Source organism: Rhinatrema bivittatum, chromosome 2 (assembly GCF_901001135.1).
Source record: "Rhinatrema bivittatum chromosome 2, aRhiBiv1.1, whole genome shotgun sequence".
In the NCBI taxonomy this organism is placed as follows: domain Eukaryota; kingdom Metazoa; phylum Chordata; class Amphibia; order Gymnophiona; family Rhinatrematidae; genus Rhinatrema; species Rhinatrema bivittatum.
This window is the reverse complement of record NC_042616.1, coordinates 51,223,340-51,242,970: the sequence shown is the minus strand read 5'-3', so window position 1 is coordinate 51,242,970 and position 19,631 is coordinate 51,223,340. Positions and strand designations below refer to the sequence as shown.

At 46.4% G+C, this 19,631-nt stretch overlaps 1 protein-coding gene across 2 annotated transcripts in view; it reads left to right on the top strand.

The window, feature by feature from the left end:
* Nucleotides 1-16,979, top strand: part of LOC115083934 (zinc finger protein OZF-like) — a 31,241-nt gene extending 14,262 nt beyond the window's left edge. For both annotated transcript variants that reach the window (XM_029588062.1, XM_029588063.1), the window contains exons 2-4: nucleotides 1,540-1,645; nucleotides 9,060-9,173; nucleotides 14,334-16,979. In XM_029588062.1, coding sequence (XP_029443922.1) covers nucleotides 1,567-1,645; nucleotides 9,060-9,173; nucleotides 14,334-15,397 — 1,257 coding nt within the window. In that variant the 5' untranslated portion in view covers nucleotides 1,540-1,566 and the 3' untranslated portion in view covers nucleotides 15,398-16,979. The remainder of the gene's footprint in view (nucleotides 1-1,539; nucleotides 1,646-9,059; nucleotides 9,174-14,333) is intronic.
* Nucleotides 16,980-19,631: the final 2,652 nt, after the last annotated feature.

Genomic DNA, 19,631 nt, shown 5'->3' with positions numbered 1-19,631 from the left:
AGAAAAGTTCCCTCCGAGGCCGCTCCGAAATCGGAGCGGCCTCAGAGGGAACATGCAGCTCGCGCTGGGCTCGGCGCGCGCAGGTTGCACAAATGTGCACCCCCTTGCGCGCGCCGACCCCGGATCTTATAAAATCCAGCGTACTTTTGAAAAATCTGCCCCACCATGTTTTGTACACACTGCGCACCGGCATGGCATTTGCATGGAGGAACACTAAGTTGTGCACTAGTTTCTTTTTTTGTGTGTGCTAAACTCTTTGTTGCATCGGGAGTGAAATTGCATGCCCAGAAACGTGTGCGCTGTCATGTACTCAGCCTCACATGTCTTATTATATGAGGGCCAAGTAACAGCAAAATCTTAAAAAAACAAAAAAATAAAACTCGAAAATCCATAAAACTAAGCCCCTGAAACCCAAGTGCAGCATTCACTGCTTGGTCAGGTGAGTTGCGATTCCTCCACGATAACAGTGATCAGGTGAGTGGAGGGAGAGTTGCTGTCGGCGCCACCCCGTACCAGAGCTAACTAGGCTGTGATTCGAACCCACAGCCCTCAAATTGGCGCCTTGTCTGTCTCACATCATGGGCCTCTAAGAAAACTAAAAAGTCATGGGATAGGAGACGATGTCCTTTTGTGGATTGCGAGCTGGTTAAAAGACAGGAAACAGAGTAGGATTAAATGGTCTGTTTTCACAGTGAAAAAAGATAAACAGTGGAGTGCCTCAGGGATCTGTACTTGGACTGGTGCTTTTTAATATATTTATAAATGATCTGGAAAGAGGTATGACGAGTGAGGTGATCAGATTTGCAGATGACACAAAATTATTTGGAGTAGTTAAATCTCAAGCGGATTGTGATAAATTGAAGGAGGATCTTGCAAGGCTGGAAGTTTGGGCATCTATATGGCAGATGAAATATAATGTGGAGAAAGGCAAGGTGATGCATATAGGGAAACATAACCCAAACTGTAGCTACACAGTGTTAGGTTCCATTTTAGGGGTTACCATCCAGAAAAAAGATCTGAGCGTCATAGTTGATATTACATTGAAATCACATTTCACATTTACAATCACATGTAGTACATTTAAAACAAATCGGAGAATATTCTTTTTCACTCAATGCAAAATTAAGCTCTGGAATTTGTTGCCAGAAGATTTGGTTAAGGCAGCTAATATAGCTGGATTTTCAAAAACGTTTGGATAACTTCCCGGAGGAGAAGCCCATAAACTGCTATTAATCAATAGGGAATAGCCACTGCTTATTGCCGGCATTCGTAGCATGGGATCCATTTCATGTTTGGGTACTTGCCGGGTATTTGTGACTTGGATTGGCTGCTGTTGGAAACAGGATACTGGGCTTGATATGGACCCTTGGTCTGACCCAGTCAGGCATTTCTTATGTTCTTATGATTTATGTTAAGTGATTAACTTGTCTGTTACGCTCTTTGGAAAGCAGAGCTGTGTGTGCACAATGGTCTTGCCTTTATTAAAAGTGTTTTGGGTTTTTTCTCACCACCCTTCTCCCCCCCCCCCCCCCCTTGCAGATCATCTGGTGTCAGGTTGTGTTGGAGATGGACTGGGAGGAGAAGCCAAGCGCGAGGGATCGCCATGACACGGAGGAAAGAGAAATCTGGTGGAGCACCTCCTCCGGTGAGGGAGAAGCGACGGGCATTTGGGGGGGGTCTAGATTCTTCCAAAAACATCTTTTCTCAGTCATGTCCTCTGTTAGCCGTGCTTGCAAATCTCGATTTTTTTTTTTGGTCCTTATGTATTAATGCATGCTTGCAATAACTCGCATATGCCCCTCCATTCCTCCCCCCCCTACTCCCCCGCCCTTCCCATTTCAAATATCTTTTATCCATTTCAGCTGTTTGTGCTGTATTTGCACTCCTACATTTTTTTTTTTTTTTTGCCAAAAGTGTGTTTATTTTTGGCCTGGTAGTTCCTCTCTTTCTCCAAGGACAAAGCAGGATGATGGTCCTCACACTTGGGTGACATCATCAGATGGAGCCCCAATGCGGAAAATTTATGTCAGAGCTTCTATAACTTTGACTAGGCCCACTGAGCATACCCAGCATGCCCTAATCCACACGTCCATGCAGGGTCCCTCTCCAGTATTTTCTTTTTCGCGGAGCTGTAAGCTTCGCGGTGTGTGTGAGCTCACTTTGCCTGGTTTTTAGCCTTGTGGAAAACTTTTTCTCTCTGCAGTTTTTAAGCGGTTTTTCTACTTGTTTCCGTCACTTGGTCCCTCTTGGTGCCATCCCGTAGTATTCCTAGTCAGGTTTTTTGTCGTTTCGGATAAGTTTCCTTTCACGTTCGATTTACCCCTGTGGTGGCAGTGCCTCGATACCCCATTCTCTTCCCCCCCCCCCCCCCAGTCATCGCTTTTGAATTTGTGGCCCTTTTGTTTTGTTCCGTCATGGACACGTCCGGTTTTTGCTGCTGCCCCCGGTGCCTTGTCATCGGCCTTGGCACCGGGGAAGGACCGGGCCGGGCATTAAGGGAAGCCATTGATGCATGGTGCAGGCGCGGGGTTGCACTAGCTCATGTCGCGTTGCCCCTAAAGCAACTCCGCAGGGAGGAGTGCCAATCCTCCACCTGTACCAGAAATCCGCAGTGGTCTCCACTAGTCTTGATGCCAGTCACCGATCCACCTCGCGTCCAAAGAAGATCTGGCCACCCCTCCTTCCTCCCAGTTGGTGTTGGCATTGGCAACGTTTGAGGAGGAACTGAGCGCCGCATCCAGCTGGCAGTGGGACCGGGTGCCGCAAGGCTTTATTCCTGTGGCACTGATGGCACCGGAGCCAGTGCTGCCCATCATCGAACCACTGCTGGAGAAGCTCAACGTGCTCATCTGTGCCTTACTGACCCAGATGGCATCGGTTCCTGGGACGGCAGCGGTGCCCAGTGGGGCACCGAAGCGCCACCCCCCCCCCCACCCCCCCACAACTGATATTGTGGTCATTGCCAGTTCCTCTAAGGAGGGAGCTCCACCGAGACCAGTAGAGACACCAAGGCCTGCTACCCTTCGTCTAGTTTTACCAGTGCCTACACTTCTGGGCAAAGGTTGAGCACCTAGGGAACCCATCCCCTGTGGCTTACAGTGAGGATGAGAAAACCTATGACCCCTGGGGGGGTGATGTTTCGAAGTTCTCCGAATGCTCCAAGGGTCTCCTTTCAGACCCATCTCCTCCAGAGGAGAGAAGGAAATCTCTGCCTGAGGACTTAATCTTCATAGGTTTTGTAAGGGTGATGATGGAGGCCATCCCTTTTCAGTTGTTAATGGAGGAGGATACCAGGCACAAAAGCTTGAGATCCTCCAGTTCGTGGAGCCTCCGAAGAAGATTGTGGCAGATCTGGTACATGAGATCCTTAAGGATTTGCTGCTGAGGATATGGGAACACCCCATCTCAGAGCTTTCCATTAATAAGAAAGCAGATGGGGTCTACCTCATCCAGAAAGCTGCTGAATTTGATAAGTGTCAGCTGCCCCACCAGTCGGGGTGGTCGAATCTGCCCTCAAGTGAGCCAAGCACTTTTGGGCTCATTCCTAGGCACCCCCGGAGAAGGAGCATAGAACGATGGTAAGAGATTTTGCAAATATGCAAGTTTAATGGAGCATTTTCAAAACTATTTGCAAAATGGCATAGTCCTTAGTAGCATGCAGGCCCCAAATCTGTCACTGTTAATTAGTTTCCATAATTCTCTATCTTAGTGCTAAGAGGCTTTCATTATGACAGTTTCACTGGATACATTATAAACATCTTGAATCTTACCACAAATTATATGCATTCTAGATGTAAATCAGAATTCATTTTCACAGTCCTACCATCAGGATCTTTCAACTTCATCTTTTATTCCTAGGTCTCCTTGGAGTCCATATTCAGTAGGCCAATTACTAGACAAGTTATCTCACTATAACTTGTCCTATATATTCAGCAAGATAAACACCCAACTGACAATACCAGCCTAAAGTTATCTGACTGCATTTGGCCAGATGACGGAAAACCTAATCAGCTATATTTGAATATGGCTGGGTAGGTTTTTTGTTGTCTGGCCTTGTGTAGCTGGATAAAGTGCTATTTAACCGGATATCTTTAAAAGATGTCTGGCTAAATAGCACTGTCATCAATAAACAAAATAATATTTCAGCGGCCCAATTGCTTTCCCTCCTCTCCCCAAAGCTAATACCAAGGCCCTGTCAGGCCATACACTCGTGAACCCCCTAACCTTTTTCAACAGAAGTCCATTACCTGCTATTAATTAAGTTGCCTTAGAAATTAGCCACTGCTATTACTAGCAACGGTAACATGGAATAGACTTCGTTTTTGGGTACTTGTCAGGTACTTATGGCCTGGATTGGCCACTGTTGGAAACAGGATGCTGGGCTTGATGGACCCTTGGTCTGACCCAGTATGGCACGTTCTTATGTTCTTATGAAGATGTTTCAAGGTCCCATGCTCATCGCCCACATTGCTGACTGCCAGCTCTACATGAGCCATACTCATGGGATATCTGGAAGCAGGTGCAGGAGGTGGTTGAGCACCTGGCGTCGCTGGTTCATAAGTCTTGGAATGTGGAAAACATGAGGTCTGTGTGAACTACAATGTTTTCGAGATGGCATAGAGAGACTCTGCAGCGGGAATCGACGCCCGCAGAATGGCATGGCTGTGGGCCTCTGATGCCTGACCAGAGGTACAGGAGCAACTCACTGATGTGCCATGTACTGGAGAGAATCTCTTCGGAGATAGGGTGAGGGATGCTATGACCCAACTTTGGGACCACCATGAAACCCTCCAACAACTCTCCGCCAGTACTCTGGACCCGTCCTCCTCATCCAGGAAGCTGGCGAGACTAGAGCCAAGGAAGTTTTACTTTCACCAAAGGACGTATTATCCTCTGCGCTCCCGTCAACATCATCAGGGCTGCTATGGCCGTACCAGGCAGCAGAGAACCCCCAAGCCCCAGCCAGCTCCTCAGTCAACTCTAGGGACAAGGTTTTCAACTGGGTTGCAGGAGCGTAGGCCAGTTGATCTACCCTAGGCGATGGACCTTCTGGTCAGGGCCAGGTTTCAGTTCTTTGCGAACCAGTGGCCCAGTATAACCTTGGACCCATGGGTTCTGTCCATTGTCTACTAAGGGTACCAAGTGAATCTATTTAGTGTCCCACCAAATTGCCCTCCATGCCCATTTTGGGAGCTGGTAGCACTTCAGGAGGTACTACTAGTGGAAATCTCCTCCCTCTTAACTGCCAGAGCGGTTGAGCCCGTACCACCAGGGCAAAGAGGGTGGGGATTCTACCCCAGGTAATTCCTGATTCCAAAGAGAACAGAAAGACTCCAACCCATTCTAGACCTAAGGGCCTTGAACAGTTTGTAAGAAAAGAAAGTTTCAAGATAGTTTCCCTGGGCACCTTGATCCTCCTCTTGCAAAAAGGGGACTGGCTATGCTCCCTCAACCTAAAAAACACATACACTCATATTGAGATTTTTCCCGGTCACAGGAAGTATCTCTAATTTGTGGTGGGAAAACATAGAAATGATGGCAGAAGAAGACCAAACGGCCCATCCAGTCTGCCCAGCAAGTTTTGCACTTTTTTTTTTTTAGTTTTTCCTCATCTTATCTGTTTCTCTTGGCTCTTAGTAACCTTTTGGTTCTATTTCCCTTCCACCCCCACCATTAATGTAGAGAGCAGTGTTGGAACTGCATCTAAGTGAAATATCTAGCTTAATTAGTTAGGGACAGTAACCGCCGCAATAAGCAAGCTACACCCATGCTTATTTGTTTACCCAGACTATATAATTCAGTCCTTGTTGGTTGTTGTCTGTATATAGATCCACTTTTCTTCATTCCCCCTGCCGTTGAAGCAGAGAGCTATGCTGGATATGCGTGAAGTATCTGCCTTTCTCCCCTGCCGTTGAAGCAGAGAGCTATGCTGGATATGCATTGAAAGTGAAGTATCAGGCTTATTTGGTTTGGGGTAGTAACCACCGTAACAAGCAAGCTACTCCTCACTTTTTTGTGAATGCAAATCATTTTTCCACATTTCCTCTTGCCTTTGAAGCTTAGAGCAATGTTGGAGTCGCATTAACCGTGTGTATGTTTATTGAATAAGGGTATTATCTCCAGGTAGTAGCCGTTATTCCCGCGAGCCACCCACTCTTCATTCACGTCCTCTAGACTTTATGGATCCACAGTGTTTATCCCACACCCCTTTGAAGTCATTCACAGTTCTGGTCTTCACCACTTCCTCCGGAAGGGCATTCCAGGCATCCACCACCCTCTCCGTGAAGAAATACTTCCTGACATTGGTTCTGAGTCTTCCTCCCTGGAGCTTCAAATCGTGACCTCTGGTTCTGTTGATTTTTTTCCGACGGAAAAGGTTTGTCGTTGTCTTTGGATCATTAAAACCTTTCAAGTATCTGAAAGTCTGTATCATATCACCTCTGCTCCTCCTTTCCTTCAGGGTGTACATATTTAGATTTTTCAATCTCTCCTCATAAAACATTTGATGAAGACCCTCCACCTTTTTGGTCGCCCTTCTCTGAACCGTCTCCATCCTGTCTCTGTCCCTTTGGAGATACGGTCTCCAGAACTGAACACAGTACTCCAGGTGAGGCCTCACCAAGGACCTGTACACGGGGATAATCACTTCCCTTTTCTTACTTGATATTCCTCTCTCTATGCAGCCCAGCATTCTTCTGGCTTTAGCTATCGCCTTGTCACATTGTTTTGCCGACTTCAGATCATTAGACACCATCACCCCAAGGTCTCTGTCCTGCTCCGGGCACATCAGCCTTTCTCCCCCCATTGAATACAGTTCATTCAGATTTCCACTCCCCATATGCATGACTCTGCACTTCTTGGCATTGAATCTCAGCTGCCATATCTTCGACCACTCTTCCAGCTTCCTTAAATCCCATCTCATTCTCTCCACTCCTTCCAGCGTGTCCACTCTGTTGCAGATCTTAGTGTCATCTGCAAAAAGACAAACCTTACCTTCTATCCCATCCGCAATGTCGCTCACAAAGATATTGAACAGGACCGGTCCCAACACCGATCCTTGCGGTACACTGCTTCAAACCGCTCTCTCTTCAGAGAGAGTTCCATTTACCATCACACATTGTCTTCTATCCGTCAACCAGTTTGCAATCCAGGCCACCACCTCGGCAATCACTCCTAAGCTTCTCATTTTATTCACCAGTCTCCTGTGCGGAACCGTATCAAAAGCTTTGTTGAAATCCAAGTAGATGACATCAAGCGCTCTTCCTTGATCCAATTCCTTGGTTACCCAGTCAAAAAAGTCAATCAGATTTGTCTGACAGGATCTTCCCCTGGTGAATCCATGCTGCCTCTGGTCCAGCAATTCTCCCGACTGTAGATGGTTCACTTTCTCTCTTTTAACAGTGACTCCATTACTTTTCCCACCACCGAAGTGAGGCTAACCGGTCTGTAGTTACCAGCCTCTTCTCTGTTCTCACTCTTGTGAAGCGGGACCACCACCGCTCTTCTCCAATCACTCGGCACCACTCTAGTTTCTAGGGATCTATTGAACAGGTCACACAGCGGACCTGCCAGCACATCTCAGAGTTCCCTCAGTATCCTGGGATGAACCTCATCAGGCCCCATGGCTTTGTCCACTTTCAGTTTCTCCAGCTCTTCCCATACATTCTCTACTGTAAATGGAGTTACATCTACTCCACTCCCCTCCAGTTTCTTGTTAACTAGCGACGATCCTTCTCCAGGGTCCTCTTGAGTGAACACAGAACTGAAGTATTTGTTTAATATTTCTGCCATTTTTTCGTCTCTCTTAACACATTGATCCTTTCCACCTTTCAATTTCACTATATCACTTCCAGTGTTGCTGTTCAGATTTGCATCAGCCCCACGGGTCTTCACAAAATGCCTGGCTGTGGTGTCTGAGCACCTCCACAGGCTGGGAGTGCATGTTTTCCCATATCTGGATGATTGGCTGGTCAAAAGCATGTCTCAGTCAGTGGCCGCCAGGTCCTTGCGCTTGACCATTCAGGTGTTGGAGTCACTAGGGTTCGTTCTCAATTACCCATCACTTCATTTAGACTTCGTAGGAGCCATGCTAGACACGGCTCAGGCCAAGGCCTTCCTGCTTCACCAGAGGGCAGTCACCTTGGCGACCATCAGGGCAAAGATTCAACAGAGCCAGCAGGTGTCAGCCTGACACATGTTGAGGCTGTTGGGCCATATGGCCGCAACCATCCATGTCACTCCCTTGGCATGATTACACTTAGTCCTCACGAAACCCACCCACCACCCCGCGGAGTTAGGTTTCTCATATTTTTATTAATGATAATTCTATATTAAAAGAATGGAGAGGGACCCCGCGTGGACAGGGACCCCCTGTGGACAATTGATTTAAGGCATGCTGGGCATGCTCAGTGTGCTTAGTCAAAGTTTCTAGAAACTTTGACATACATTTTTCACATTGGGACTCCATCTGTGTGAGGGCTAACATCCTGCTGACCTCAGAGATCACTTATTACAGATAAGCAACTCTGCTTTCTCCTCCTTCCAGCTCAGTTGGAGCCAGAGCTGGGATCCTGAGCCTTCTTTCGCAGCTAGTTGGGAATTTTTCACGTTTTAATAGTCCCTCCCTCCCACTGTTCCTAGTCAGGTCATGGCAGCAATGGACTTGAGGCCAGGAGCCATATACCAGAGCTCTGTCCGGAACCCTGTATCACAGGCTCTAACTCCCGCCAATGGATGCCGCCTCCTTGCTGATGCCCGTGGGAGTAGGGAACGGTGGTGGCGTGCAGCTCTGCCAACGAGCCACCGGGCTGGCTGTGTCTATGTGCATCAGTCATTCGGAACGCTCCTTGGATGAGAAAAGGCTGAAAGAACCCTCCAAAAGAAGGGCATCCTATTCTCAGGAGTGGTGCTGGCGTTGTGAAGTACCATTTCTATGTTTTTGAAATCTTGCTGGGCCCGGAAAGGAACACAGCCACTTTAAAGTCTTGCTTGCTGATCGGGAGCCGTGCGGTGCTGATGGCGTGTAGGGGTTCTGTAATTCTCTGTCTCGTCCCGAGCAGGTGAGGCGGTTCTCCAGCCCGATGTTACCTCATGGGTGAAGGAACAGAAGGAGCAGGAGGCCGGGGATGTCCAGCAGTCCCAGGATGGAGAAGCTCCTCACAGCTCCTTCTCAGGTGAGTGGCTACTTGGCCTGTAATAACTGTGGGGGGGGGGGGGGGGAATGCAACTCTGACAGATCCGCCTAAAAGTGACCCGACGCGCTGCAGTAAGCCTCCACTTAAGGCCTCGATCCCTTCCTCGCTGCTTTTCTGCTCCTCTCATTTTGTCTCTTTCCTGATCCTTTTCCCCGTTGAGCAACTCTTGTCTCTGTGCCAGTCCATGCAAACCCACGCTGGCTGTCGCAGCGTTTTGAGAGCGGGTGGTCCAGCAGCCCTGAATTATTTGCTTATTTAAAATCTTTTATATTCCGCTCATATTGAAAGTTCATGCTGTGCAGATTACAGAGATAAAACACACAAAATTAAAATGATAAACAATGAGATAAAATATTAAAACACACAATTATCATGAAAAACAGCAAGAAGATATTATCATTATCATATAACAGATTATGCATGCAGGAACACTAACTCAAGAAAGAGAGCTGCTGAAAGCTGCCTGAAATAAAAAAGACTTAAGGTGCTTGTGGAAAAATAAAATATCATTAAGAGGCTCTTAAAAAAATCAGGCAATGCGTTTCATAAATCAGAGCCATTAAAAAAAAAACCCCAAAAAAAGCCTTATTTATGTAGTAATGGGAGAAGAAAGCCTGTGCCCTGTGTGAGATGATCTCCTGCCACATCCGTGCAGGGAAAAGCACACTAGGGGGTTTAAACCTTGCTTTTTTTTCTTATTTTGTTTCCTTACCTTAAAAAGCGAGCAGAGGGCGATCACTTCATCAGAGGGACGTTTCCGTCTGCCCGCCTGTGTCATGTTCTGCTGCAGTGGGGATTTTTCTCCATTCACATACATTGCACTTGATGAGTCAAAGATTTCTTCCCAGGCACCTAGGATCCATATTCAGGTCATCGTCGGGGGGAAAAGGGACTGGAGGAGAGCTCCAGTCCAAATTCAAGGTGTTTGGGGGGTCTCTCTTTGGCTAACATCAAACTCTGAGTCTGATTTGAGAAGAGAAGACTGTTCCCTTCTTGGCCTTTGGGCTCACATTAAGAACATGTACAACATAAGCAGACGACGGCAGAAAAAAAAAAAGACCATCTGACTCCCCATCCAGTTTGCCCGGTGATTCTGTCCACACTGCAGAGGACACACCCCAGCTACAAACCACAGGGTGTGATCACTTGCAAGATCACTTTCTGTCCGGGACGGTCCTACATGATGCTGCTCTATTCTGAGTAGAGGAGCATAGATGATCCCTTCTTAGTTCCCTCCCACGCCCCATCTTTCTTACATAGAAACACAGAAATGATGGCAGAAAAGGACCAAATGATCCACCCAGTCTGCCGAGCAAGCTTATGCCAGTATCTGCTGCACTGTGCAGATTATCCCCCATGCTTATCAGTTTACCAGACAGTAACAGTCAGGGCCCTCAGATGCTGTTTGAATCCAATTTCCCTTAACCGTTGCAGTGAAAGCAGAGAGCAGTGTTGGAGATGCATCAAAGTATCAGGCTTAGTGATTAAGGGTAGTAAGCGCCGCATCAGCTAGTTACTCCCATGTTTATTTGTTCCCCAAACCGTAAAAGTCGGGGCCCTCATTACTTGCTATCTGAATCCAATCCCCTTTTTCTCACTGCCGTTGAAGCAGAGAGCAATGATGGAGTTGCATTAACAGTATCAAGGCTTATTTGTTAAGGGTAACACTTGCCACACCAGCAAGTTATCCCCATGCACGCTTTCTTTTATTTTCAGCCTCTAACCTTTAGGGATCCCCACAGAGTTTATTTCATGCCCCTTTGAATTGTTTCACTGTTTTTGTCTTCACCACCTTTTCCGGAAGGGCATTCCAGGTATCCACCACCCTCTCCATGAAGAAATATTTCCTGATGTTGGTTCTGAGTTGTCCTCCTTGGAGTTTCATTTCATGTCCCTGGTTCTATTGATTTCTTTCCAGTGGAAAAGGTTTGATAATTGTTCTTCATATCTGAAGTTCTGTATCCTATCTCCCCTGCACCTCCTCTCTTCCAGGGTATTCATATTCAGATCTTCAGCCTCTCCTCATACGTCTTCCAATGCTGTCCCCTCACCATTTTGGTTGCTCTTCTTTGGACTGCCTCTATCCTGTCTCAGTCCTTTTTGAGAATCGGGCTCCAGTACTGAACGCAGTACTCCAGGTGAGGCCTCGCCAAGGACCTGTACAAGGCCATCACCACTTCTTTTTTTTTTTCTTACTGGTTATTCCTCTCTCTATGCAGCCCAGCATTCTTCTGGCTTTAGCTATCGCCTTGTCACATTGCTTCGCCACCTTCAGATCATCAGACACTATCATACCAAGGTCCCTCTCTTGGTCCGTGCACATCAGTCTTTCACCTCCCATCACATACAGCTCTTTTGGATTGCCGCACCCCAGATGCATGACTCTGTACTTCTTGGCATTGAATCCAGTTGCCAAATCTTCGACTATTTTTCATGCTTTCTGAAATCACTTTTCATTCTCTCTACTTTTCAGGCGTGTTTACCCTGTTGCAGATGTTAGTATCATCCGCAAACAGACAAACCTTACCTTAAATCCCTTTCGCCAGGTCGCTCCCAAAGATATTGAACAGAACCGGTCTCAAAACCAATCCTTGTGGCGCTCCACTTAACACCGTTCTTTCTTCAGAGAAGATTCCATTCACCATTGCAAGCTGTTTCCTGTCAGTCAATTAGTTTGCAATCCATTCTACTACCTTGGCACTCACTCCCAAGCTTCTTATTTTTTCACAAGTCTCCTATGTGGACTTTATCAAAAGCTTTACCAAAATCCAAGTAGATCACATCGAGCGCTCTTCCCTGATCCAATTCTCTAGTCACCCAATCACAAAATCAATCAGATTTGTCTGACAGGACCTTCCCCTGGTGAATCCATGCTGCATCGGGTCCAGTAGCCCACTGGATTCACTATTCTTTCCTTCACCTGAGTCTCCGTTAATTTTACAAACACCAGAGTCAGGCTAACCGGCCTGTAGTTTCCAACCTTCTCTCTGCTTCTTCTCTTGTGATGCAGGACCACCACCGCTCTTCTCCAGACTTGTGGCACCCCTCCCGTTTCCAGGGATCTATTGAACAGGTCCTTCAGCGGACCCGCCAGCACATCTCTGAGCTCCCTCAGTATCCTGGGATGAACCTCATCCGGCCCCCATGGTTTTGTCCACTTTCAGTTTTCCTAGCTCTTCCCACACATTCTCTTCTATAAGTGGAGTTTTGTCTACTCCACTCCCATCCATAGTCTTTTTAACTAGTGACGGTCCTTCTCCAGGGTCTTCTGTAGTGAACACTGAACTGATGTATTGGTTTAATATTTCTGCCATTTCTTTGTCTCTCTCTCCACATTTTGATCTTTATCACTTTTCAATTTAATTATACCACTTCGGACCTTTCTCCTTTCTCTGATATATCTGAAAAATGTTTTGTTACCTCACTTTACCTCTTTGGCAATCATTTCTTCCGCCTGACATTTTGCTTTCTTGATTGCTTTCTTCATCTCTCTCAGGTTCACCAGATATTCTTCCCTGTGTTGCTCTTTTTGGGATCCTTTATATGTTCTTGAATGCTGTTCTTTTTGCTTTTATTTTATCAGCCTCTTCCTTTGAGAACCAGATCAGTTTCTTATTTCTCCTACTTTTGTTTACTTTTCTAACATATAGATTTGTTGCTTTTGTAATTGCTCCTTTTAGTTTGGCCCACTGGTGTTCCACCTCTCTCATTTCCTCCCAGTCTTCTAGTTCTTCCTTCAGGTACGGCCCAATTTCGATAAAGTCCGTATTTTTGAAATTCATAACTCAGGTCTTCTTGTGACCGCTCTGTATCCTATTTGCAATATCAAACCACACTGTTTGATGATCACTGGTGCTGAGGTGGGCAACCACCCGGACATTAGAGACATTATCCCGGTTAATGAGCAGTAGGTCAAGTATAACTCCCTCCCTCGTGGGTTTCATTACCATTTGTTTGAGCAGAGCCCCTTGCAGGGCTTCCACTATCTCTCTACCTCTGATAGATTCCGCAAAACGGATTCTCCAGTCTATGTCCGGCAGATTAAAATCTCCAACAATCAACACTTCTCCCTTCTTTCCCACCTTTAGGATGTCTTCTGGTTCTTCCATCTGAGTCAGAGACCTGTAGACCACTCCAGTAAAAATGGATGCACCATCATCTTTTTTTTTTTTTAGGATGGCCCATAATGTTCCTTCTCTACCCCACATTCCTTGTATTTCGGTTGCTTGGATATTGTTCGTAACATAAAGAGCTACTCCTCCCCCTTTTCTGTCCTCTCTGTCCTTCCTTAACCAGTTATAGCCCGGGATGGCCGTAACCCAATCATGAGAATCCATGAACCATGTCTCTGTAACAACAACAATGTCCAAGTTCACCTCCACCATTAGGGCCTGCAGGTCTGGGATTTTATTGCCCAAACTACGAGCATGTATGGTCATAGCTTTCCAATTTTTCTTCCTTGATTTGTTGCACTTCCATTCACCTTTTCTGCTTTTTTGAGCTGATTTGATTTTATTTTCTTATGTCTAACCGCACCAATGAGAGGGTTACTGCACTGCCACTCAACTCCTTGGTGACATGAAACTGGATGGGCCCCAACCATGAAAAAATGGAGGGGGTGAGGGGACCTAAGAGGAAAATACTTAGTGATTCCAGCAGGGTTCAGACCTACAAACAAATCCTTGTACAATTCTGAATCTTGCTTGCTTTCTAAACAACAAATAGGGCAACAAGACTGCGTTCCTCCCCCTCTCTCCCCCCCCCCCCCCCCAAAAAAAAATAGTTCTCTGCTAGTCTTCTGCACCCCTGAGATTTTAGAAGGATGGTCAGAGTTTTCACATTGACAGCAGAATCTGCACTGGGTCAATAAGCTCATCTCTTTCTCCCAAAATTTGTCATAATGGGAACCTCTGTTCCTAGTGGAAATACAAAGCCTGCTATGCTGTTTTTGCATCCCAGTACCCGATCTGGGTCTTGTTGGCAAGAAACCCCTTTACTGCAACCCCAGAGCATCATCTCTCTAACCAGCCACTTGGCCTAACAAAAACTGAGTCTTGTGCTGCCATGTGAGATGATCGTCCTATGCCTTTGGTGCATAAACTAATCAGACTTTATCTCTCTCTTGATCTCATCCAACAGACGATGGCCTCCTCAAGGTGATCAAACAAGAAAGGACTGATGAGGATGTCAAGGAGGCAGATTCTGGCAATACCTTACCGGAAGACCAAATCCAGATTTTGCAGTATAAGGAGTGGAGAAGAATCAGTCTGAATCTGCAAAGGAAGGAAAGGCGGCAGAGAATCTCTGCCTCCCGAACGCCCTCATCCAGGGAGACTGCTCCAGTTCCAGCTCCCATCCTCAGCCCTGCCCCCATCACCAGTGAGAAGATGCCTGGCATGAAGCGAGCGCTACAGATCCTGACGGTCCGCACAGCGGAGAGACCACACGAATGTCCTCAGTGCGGGAAGTGCTTCAGCCAGAAGCACCACCTCATCGTGCACAGGAAGATCCACTCGGATGACCCCCACGACTGCCCGGAATGCGGGAAGCGCTTTAACCAGAAGAAAAACCTCATCCGCCACCAGCGGACTCACACGGGGGAGAAGCCCTACGCCTGCACAGAGTGCGAGAAGAGCTTTAGCCAGAAGCAGAACCTGATGAGGCACGAGAGGACCCACACGGGGGAGAGGCCCTACGTGTGTACAGAGTGTGGGAAGAGCTTCTGTGACAGCCAGGACCTCATGAAGCACCACCGGATTCACACGGGGAACCGGCCTCACGAGTGCAGCGACTGCGGGAAGAGGTTCATCTGCAGGAAGAACCTGGTGTCACACCGGAGGGTTCACACGGGGGAGAGGCCTTTCCCCTGCCCCATGTGCGGGAGGAGGTTTTCTGAGAAGCAGGACATGATGCGGCACCAGAGGATTCACACGGGGGAGAAGCCCTACGTGTGCGCAGAGTGCGGGAAGGCCTTCCGCTGGTGCAAAGACCTGAAGAAGCACCAGAGAGTCCACGCGCTGGATGCAGTCTATATATGCACCGAATGCGGCCGACCCTTCAGCTGGAAGACAAACCTCATGCAGCCGCAGCAGCAGGCGCCCGGGGCTGGGGAGAGCGCGCATGTGTGTACTGAATGTGAGCAGGGCTGCCAGAATAAGGAGACGCTGGAGACCCCCTGCAAGAGGGAAGCAGTTTGCTTCTGAACATGAGGGGGGAGGGGCCAAATGTGAAGAGAGCAGGGGCCAGAGCAGGGTTCCCCAAACCGTGACTCCGGGACCACCAGTGAGATCTGGGAGGACGTGCAGGTGGAGCCAGGAAGCATGGTGGAGTCCCCACTTCCCTTCTCTTTCTCCTGGGACTTTTGGATGCCGTTCCAAAATCAGTTTTCAAGCTCCGTGCATGGTCGTTCACAGTCTGTTTTATGTTTCTTTTTAATGCACATGAACGCTCAGTACCTGTATGGAATTTCAAGGGGATTGCGTGTAGTGGTGATTAAACTGGAAGAATGATAAACTGACAAAGCAGGAATATTGCGCAGAAGTTACTGTGACCCCACAGCATAAAAGCTCTGAAGACCTTGCGTGAGGATTCAAAAATCCTTTCCTGTTTTCATGGCGGGTAGCTTGAGTTTGTTAGTGCTAGGAATGAAGTCCAGAATGGGAGCTGCTTGGGAGCTCCCTTATGCTGGAGAACATGTTGAAGAGAAATTGTGTGGCTGTGCTGAAATCCTGGATGGTAAGGATCCTCATCTGGGCACTAGCAAAGAAGAAACCATTTTCCTGTTCTGAATGTGTGGCACCATTATGGTTGCTCAACCAAACAACTGGAAGAGAGAAACAAGTTTGTTGTTCTGAAACACGGGTCAGACATACAGATGGAGAGAAATTCACGGCAAAGCTACCAATAGCCATGTAAAAGACAGGCAACTAGATCCATAAGAAACCCCCACCCCACAAAATGGACTGCTAGAATCTTACGTTGCTCCCACAGAGTGACCAGCTGGCTCCATGCTATTGGGAACAAGTTGAACTGGCCCTGGTTTTAATCCTCCCCTCTCCCCCACACTATATCTACGAATTTGTACACCATCTTTTCTAATGGAAATTAGAACTACAAATGCATATGTAGAATGGGGTAAACCCAGGGCCAGTTCAGCCTGACCTGTTGACACGGAGTCAGTCAGTAACACATAAGAACATAAGAAGTTGCCAAAATTGGTCAGACTGAGGGTCCATAGAGCCCAGCATCCTGTTCCCAACCGTGGCCAATCCAGGATATAAGTACCTGGAAAATACTCAAACATTAAATAAGTCCCATGCTACTAATTCCAGTAATAAGCAGTGGCTATTTCCTAAGTTACTGGCCCGTAGCTTGAATGCACCGTTATGGTACTGCTAGACCTGTGGCCGGAGCACTTTCCCAGAATGAGCCTGCATTCAGATTTCTCCTCCAGGATCCAACTGTGAATCCATTTGCTTTAAAGGCACACTACAGAACTCAAACCCAGGAAAAACGCCATTTTCTAACAGTGGGGTTATCTGCTTCTCCCAGAGCATTCTTTTTGAAAGGACACTCCATCCTACAGGTGGGATTTAGGCATTGCAGACAGTAAAAGGGACCAGACGTTTTTATCCCAAGCACCGTAGGGACCTAGACTGAGAGATCCTGGGGCTGATGTTGGTGTCCCAATTGTAAAAGAATGCGTGAACTTCTAAATTTGATGCAAAATGTTCTCAAACTGCCTATTTATTCTGGAATCAAATAAAGAAAAACTGATAGAAGGCAGTTTTTGCTTTTATTGTCTAATTCCAAAAGCCAGCAGCTTCCTCCAGTGCTTGTTAAAGGTGGCAAATGCCCAAAACCAAGTTCTGAAATGTGTGTCAATTACAACTTCGGTACAGCAGCTGGGAACGTGTTATGAGCACAGCTTGTCTGGGATTGAATTTTCAGAGTAATGGGTACAGCTGTCTTCTTTCCAGGTGCGATTGTTTATTTATTTGATTTATATTCTGCTTTTCAGCACTTCACAGTGGATTACATTCAGGTACTGTAGGTAATTCCTTATCCCCAGACGGCTCACAATTTAACTATGTACCTGAGCATGTTCGCACATTGGCTTTTTCTCTCTTGATGCGTTACATAGTGTAGGGTTACAAGAGCCATACTGCTTCTGGACAAAAGTTCATTCTGTGCAGGTCCTTATACATTATCTTGGACCAGTAGAAGAACTGTCCAGAGCTGACATTGTAGAGAAGCCTTTGAGACCACATAGGCCACTTTTCTTCAGATGGCTCTGGAGACTCGACCCAAGTTGGCATTGGAGAGGTTAGTTTTCTCGCCGAGTGGCAGGGTAAGGACATGGCCTCTTCCCTCACCCCCTCCTGCCCCCTCTCCCCCCCCCATGTTGAATTTTAACTGCTGACATGCTAACAGCTAACACCAACTTCTAGGAGGTGCTAAATAAATTTAGCACTTCTTAGTGAGTAGGGTGATAATGAGCTCTTATTGGCCTTGTTGCGTGTACTAATTTTTAACACACATTTAATTTAAATTTAAAAATGTATAGAATGCTTTTTTGGGGAGTTCAGCCCATCCAAAGCGGTATACAAAACCAACTATAACAGGCAAAAGTAACAATAATGAAATAGTAAATAACCAAAAGACACAAAACAACCTCAGATTAATACCTAAATATCTATATAAACCAAAATCAGAATGGTCAGATCAAAGAACTAAAATAAAATGTTTGAGAGCCATATCTGCAACAATACAGACGAACAGAAGCACACTCGATGACATCAAACCAGCAAAAGAAAATAGCAAAATAAAGAGCTATTTATGGAAACAGCAAACCTTAGGCTCTCTTCTGAACATCAGGTAATTCTGAAGATCTCTAAGCTTGGGTAGGGTGTCCCAAATAATTAGGGGTTGCTACAGAAAAAGCTCTATTCCTGGTTCTGGCACCTCATGGCTCTCGCACAGAGGGGATGGCGTGCAGTGCCTCCTGACTCTGGAGTGCAACTCCCTTGAGGGGCTAAACCAGCTCATTCTATCCCTTATGAATATAGGGCCTTGTGGTCTTGATGCTTTGTGCATCCTAGTTAGGTGCTTGAATTTTAGCCTTGAGGTAACAGGCAGCCAGCGGAGCTCCTTTAGTGTAGGCCTAGTTCTCTGCCAGTATAATCTCCTTAAAATCAATCGTGCTGCAGAGTTTTGGATCAATTAAAGTCTGCATACATTTCTCTCTTTGTAGTCATGTATATAGGACATTACAGTAGTCCAAATGGGAGAAAGTGAGCTGGAGAGCTAGGACTTTGAAGGCGTTTTGATCCAAAAATGTTCAAATCTGGCGAATCAGCCTGCGTTTGGGAAAGACCTATCTACAACTAAGGAGATTTAGGGCTCCATAGATAGGGAAGGGTCCAATAAAACTCTGGCTCCTGACTCATCAGTTGACGATAAAGGGAGACTGAGTGGAATCTCACTTGCCAAGCCATTACACTTCGCTTTTTCTCCAAGTTACCTTAAGTTTGCTCTCTTCAGTTTAGAACTATTTTTGCCACCTGTGCAAAAATACGATTGGGCTAATATTTAGTGGGTAAGTGAAGTGGCAGTGACCTTTGGTGACTCAGCTCCATCAATTGTTAAGTTAAAAGAAGACCATTGAGATCTGATTGCTAACTCTGGGAAAAAAACAACCCTCTGCACGTCTGTAGCTAGTTCCGTACAAACAAAATATTTCCTTCTTAGCCCCAAATAGAATGATGGGCTCTGAATCACAGGATTATTACTTAGCCCTAGCATGTAGTTATATCACTGTACTCCCCTCTAAAAACATGTCTAATTTACTTTTGAATTGCTTTAATATTGTAATCATAAGGAATTCTGCTAGCAATAATGTTCCATTATTTTGCTGCTCTTTGAGTAAAAGGTCCCTTTGCTTGAAGGCTATAAAATCTGTTCCTCGTAATTGTAGGAGATAAGAACATATACAGCAAGTTGTGCCATAATGGCTCAGACCACAGGTGCATCAAGCCCAGCACCCTGTGTCCGACAGTGGCCAATCTGGGTTATTTGAAAGTAGCTGGCGGCTCCTAATATGGCTTTATTTGTAGCTGCTATGGTAAGAAGAGCACCAGCGAGATTCCTGTAGCTGCCTTTGATATATTTGTATTGCGTAATTATATCTCCTCAAATATCTTTATTTTTTTCTTAATGTAACTAGCTCTAGTTTGGACAGTCTTTCAGCATATGAAAGTCCCTCTGTCCCCTGTGTATCTTTCGAAGATTTAAAAAGCCTTCAGAGCAGGGTTGGTAGATGAGGGGCTGCATTATCTGTTTCCAGTTGGTGGGAGAGGAGGGCCCAATAACCTCTTGGGGGAGTGGAGGAGGTGGTCATCTGCTCTCACGTGACGTTCAGATAGTATAGTCAAATGT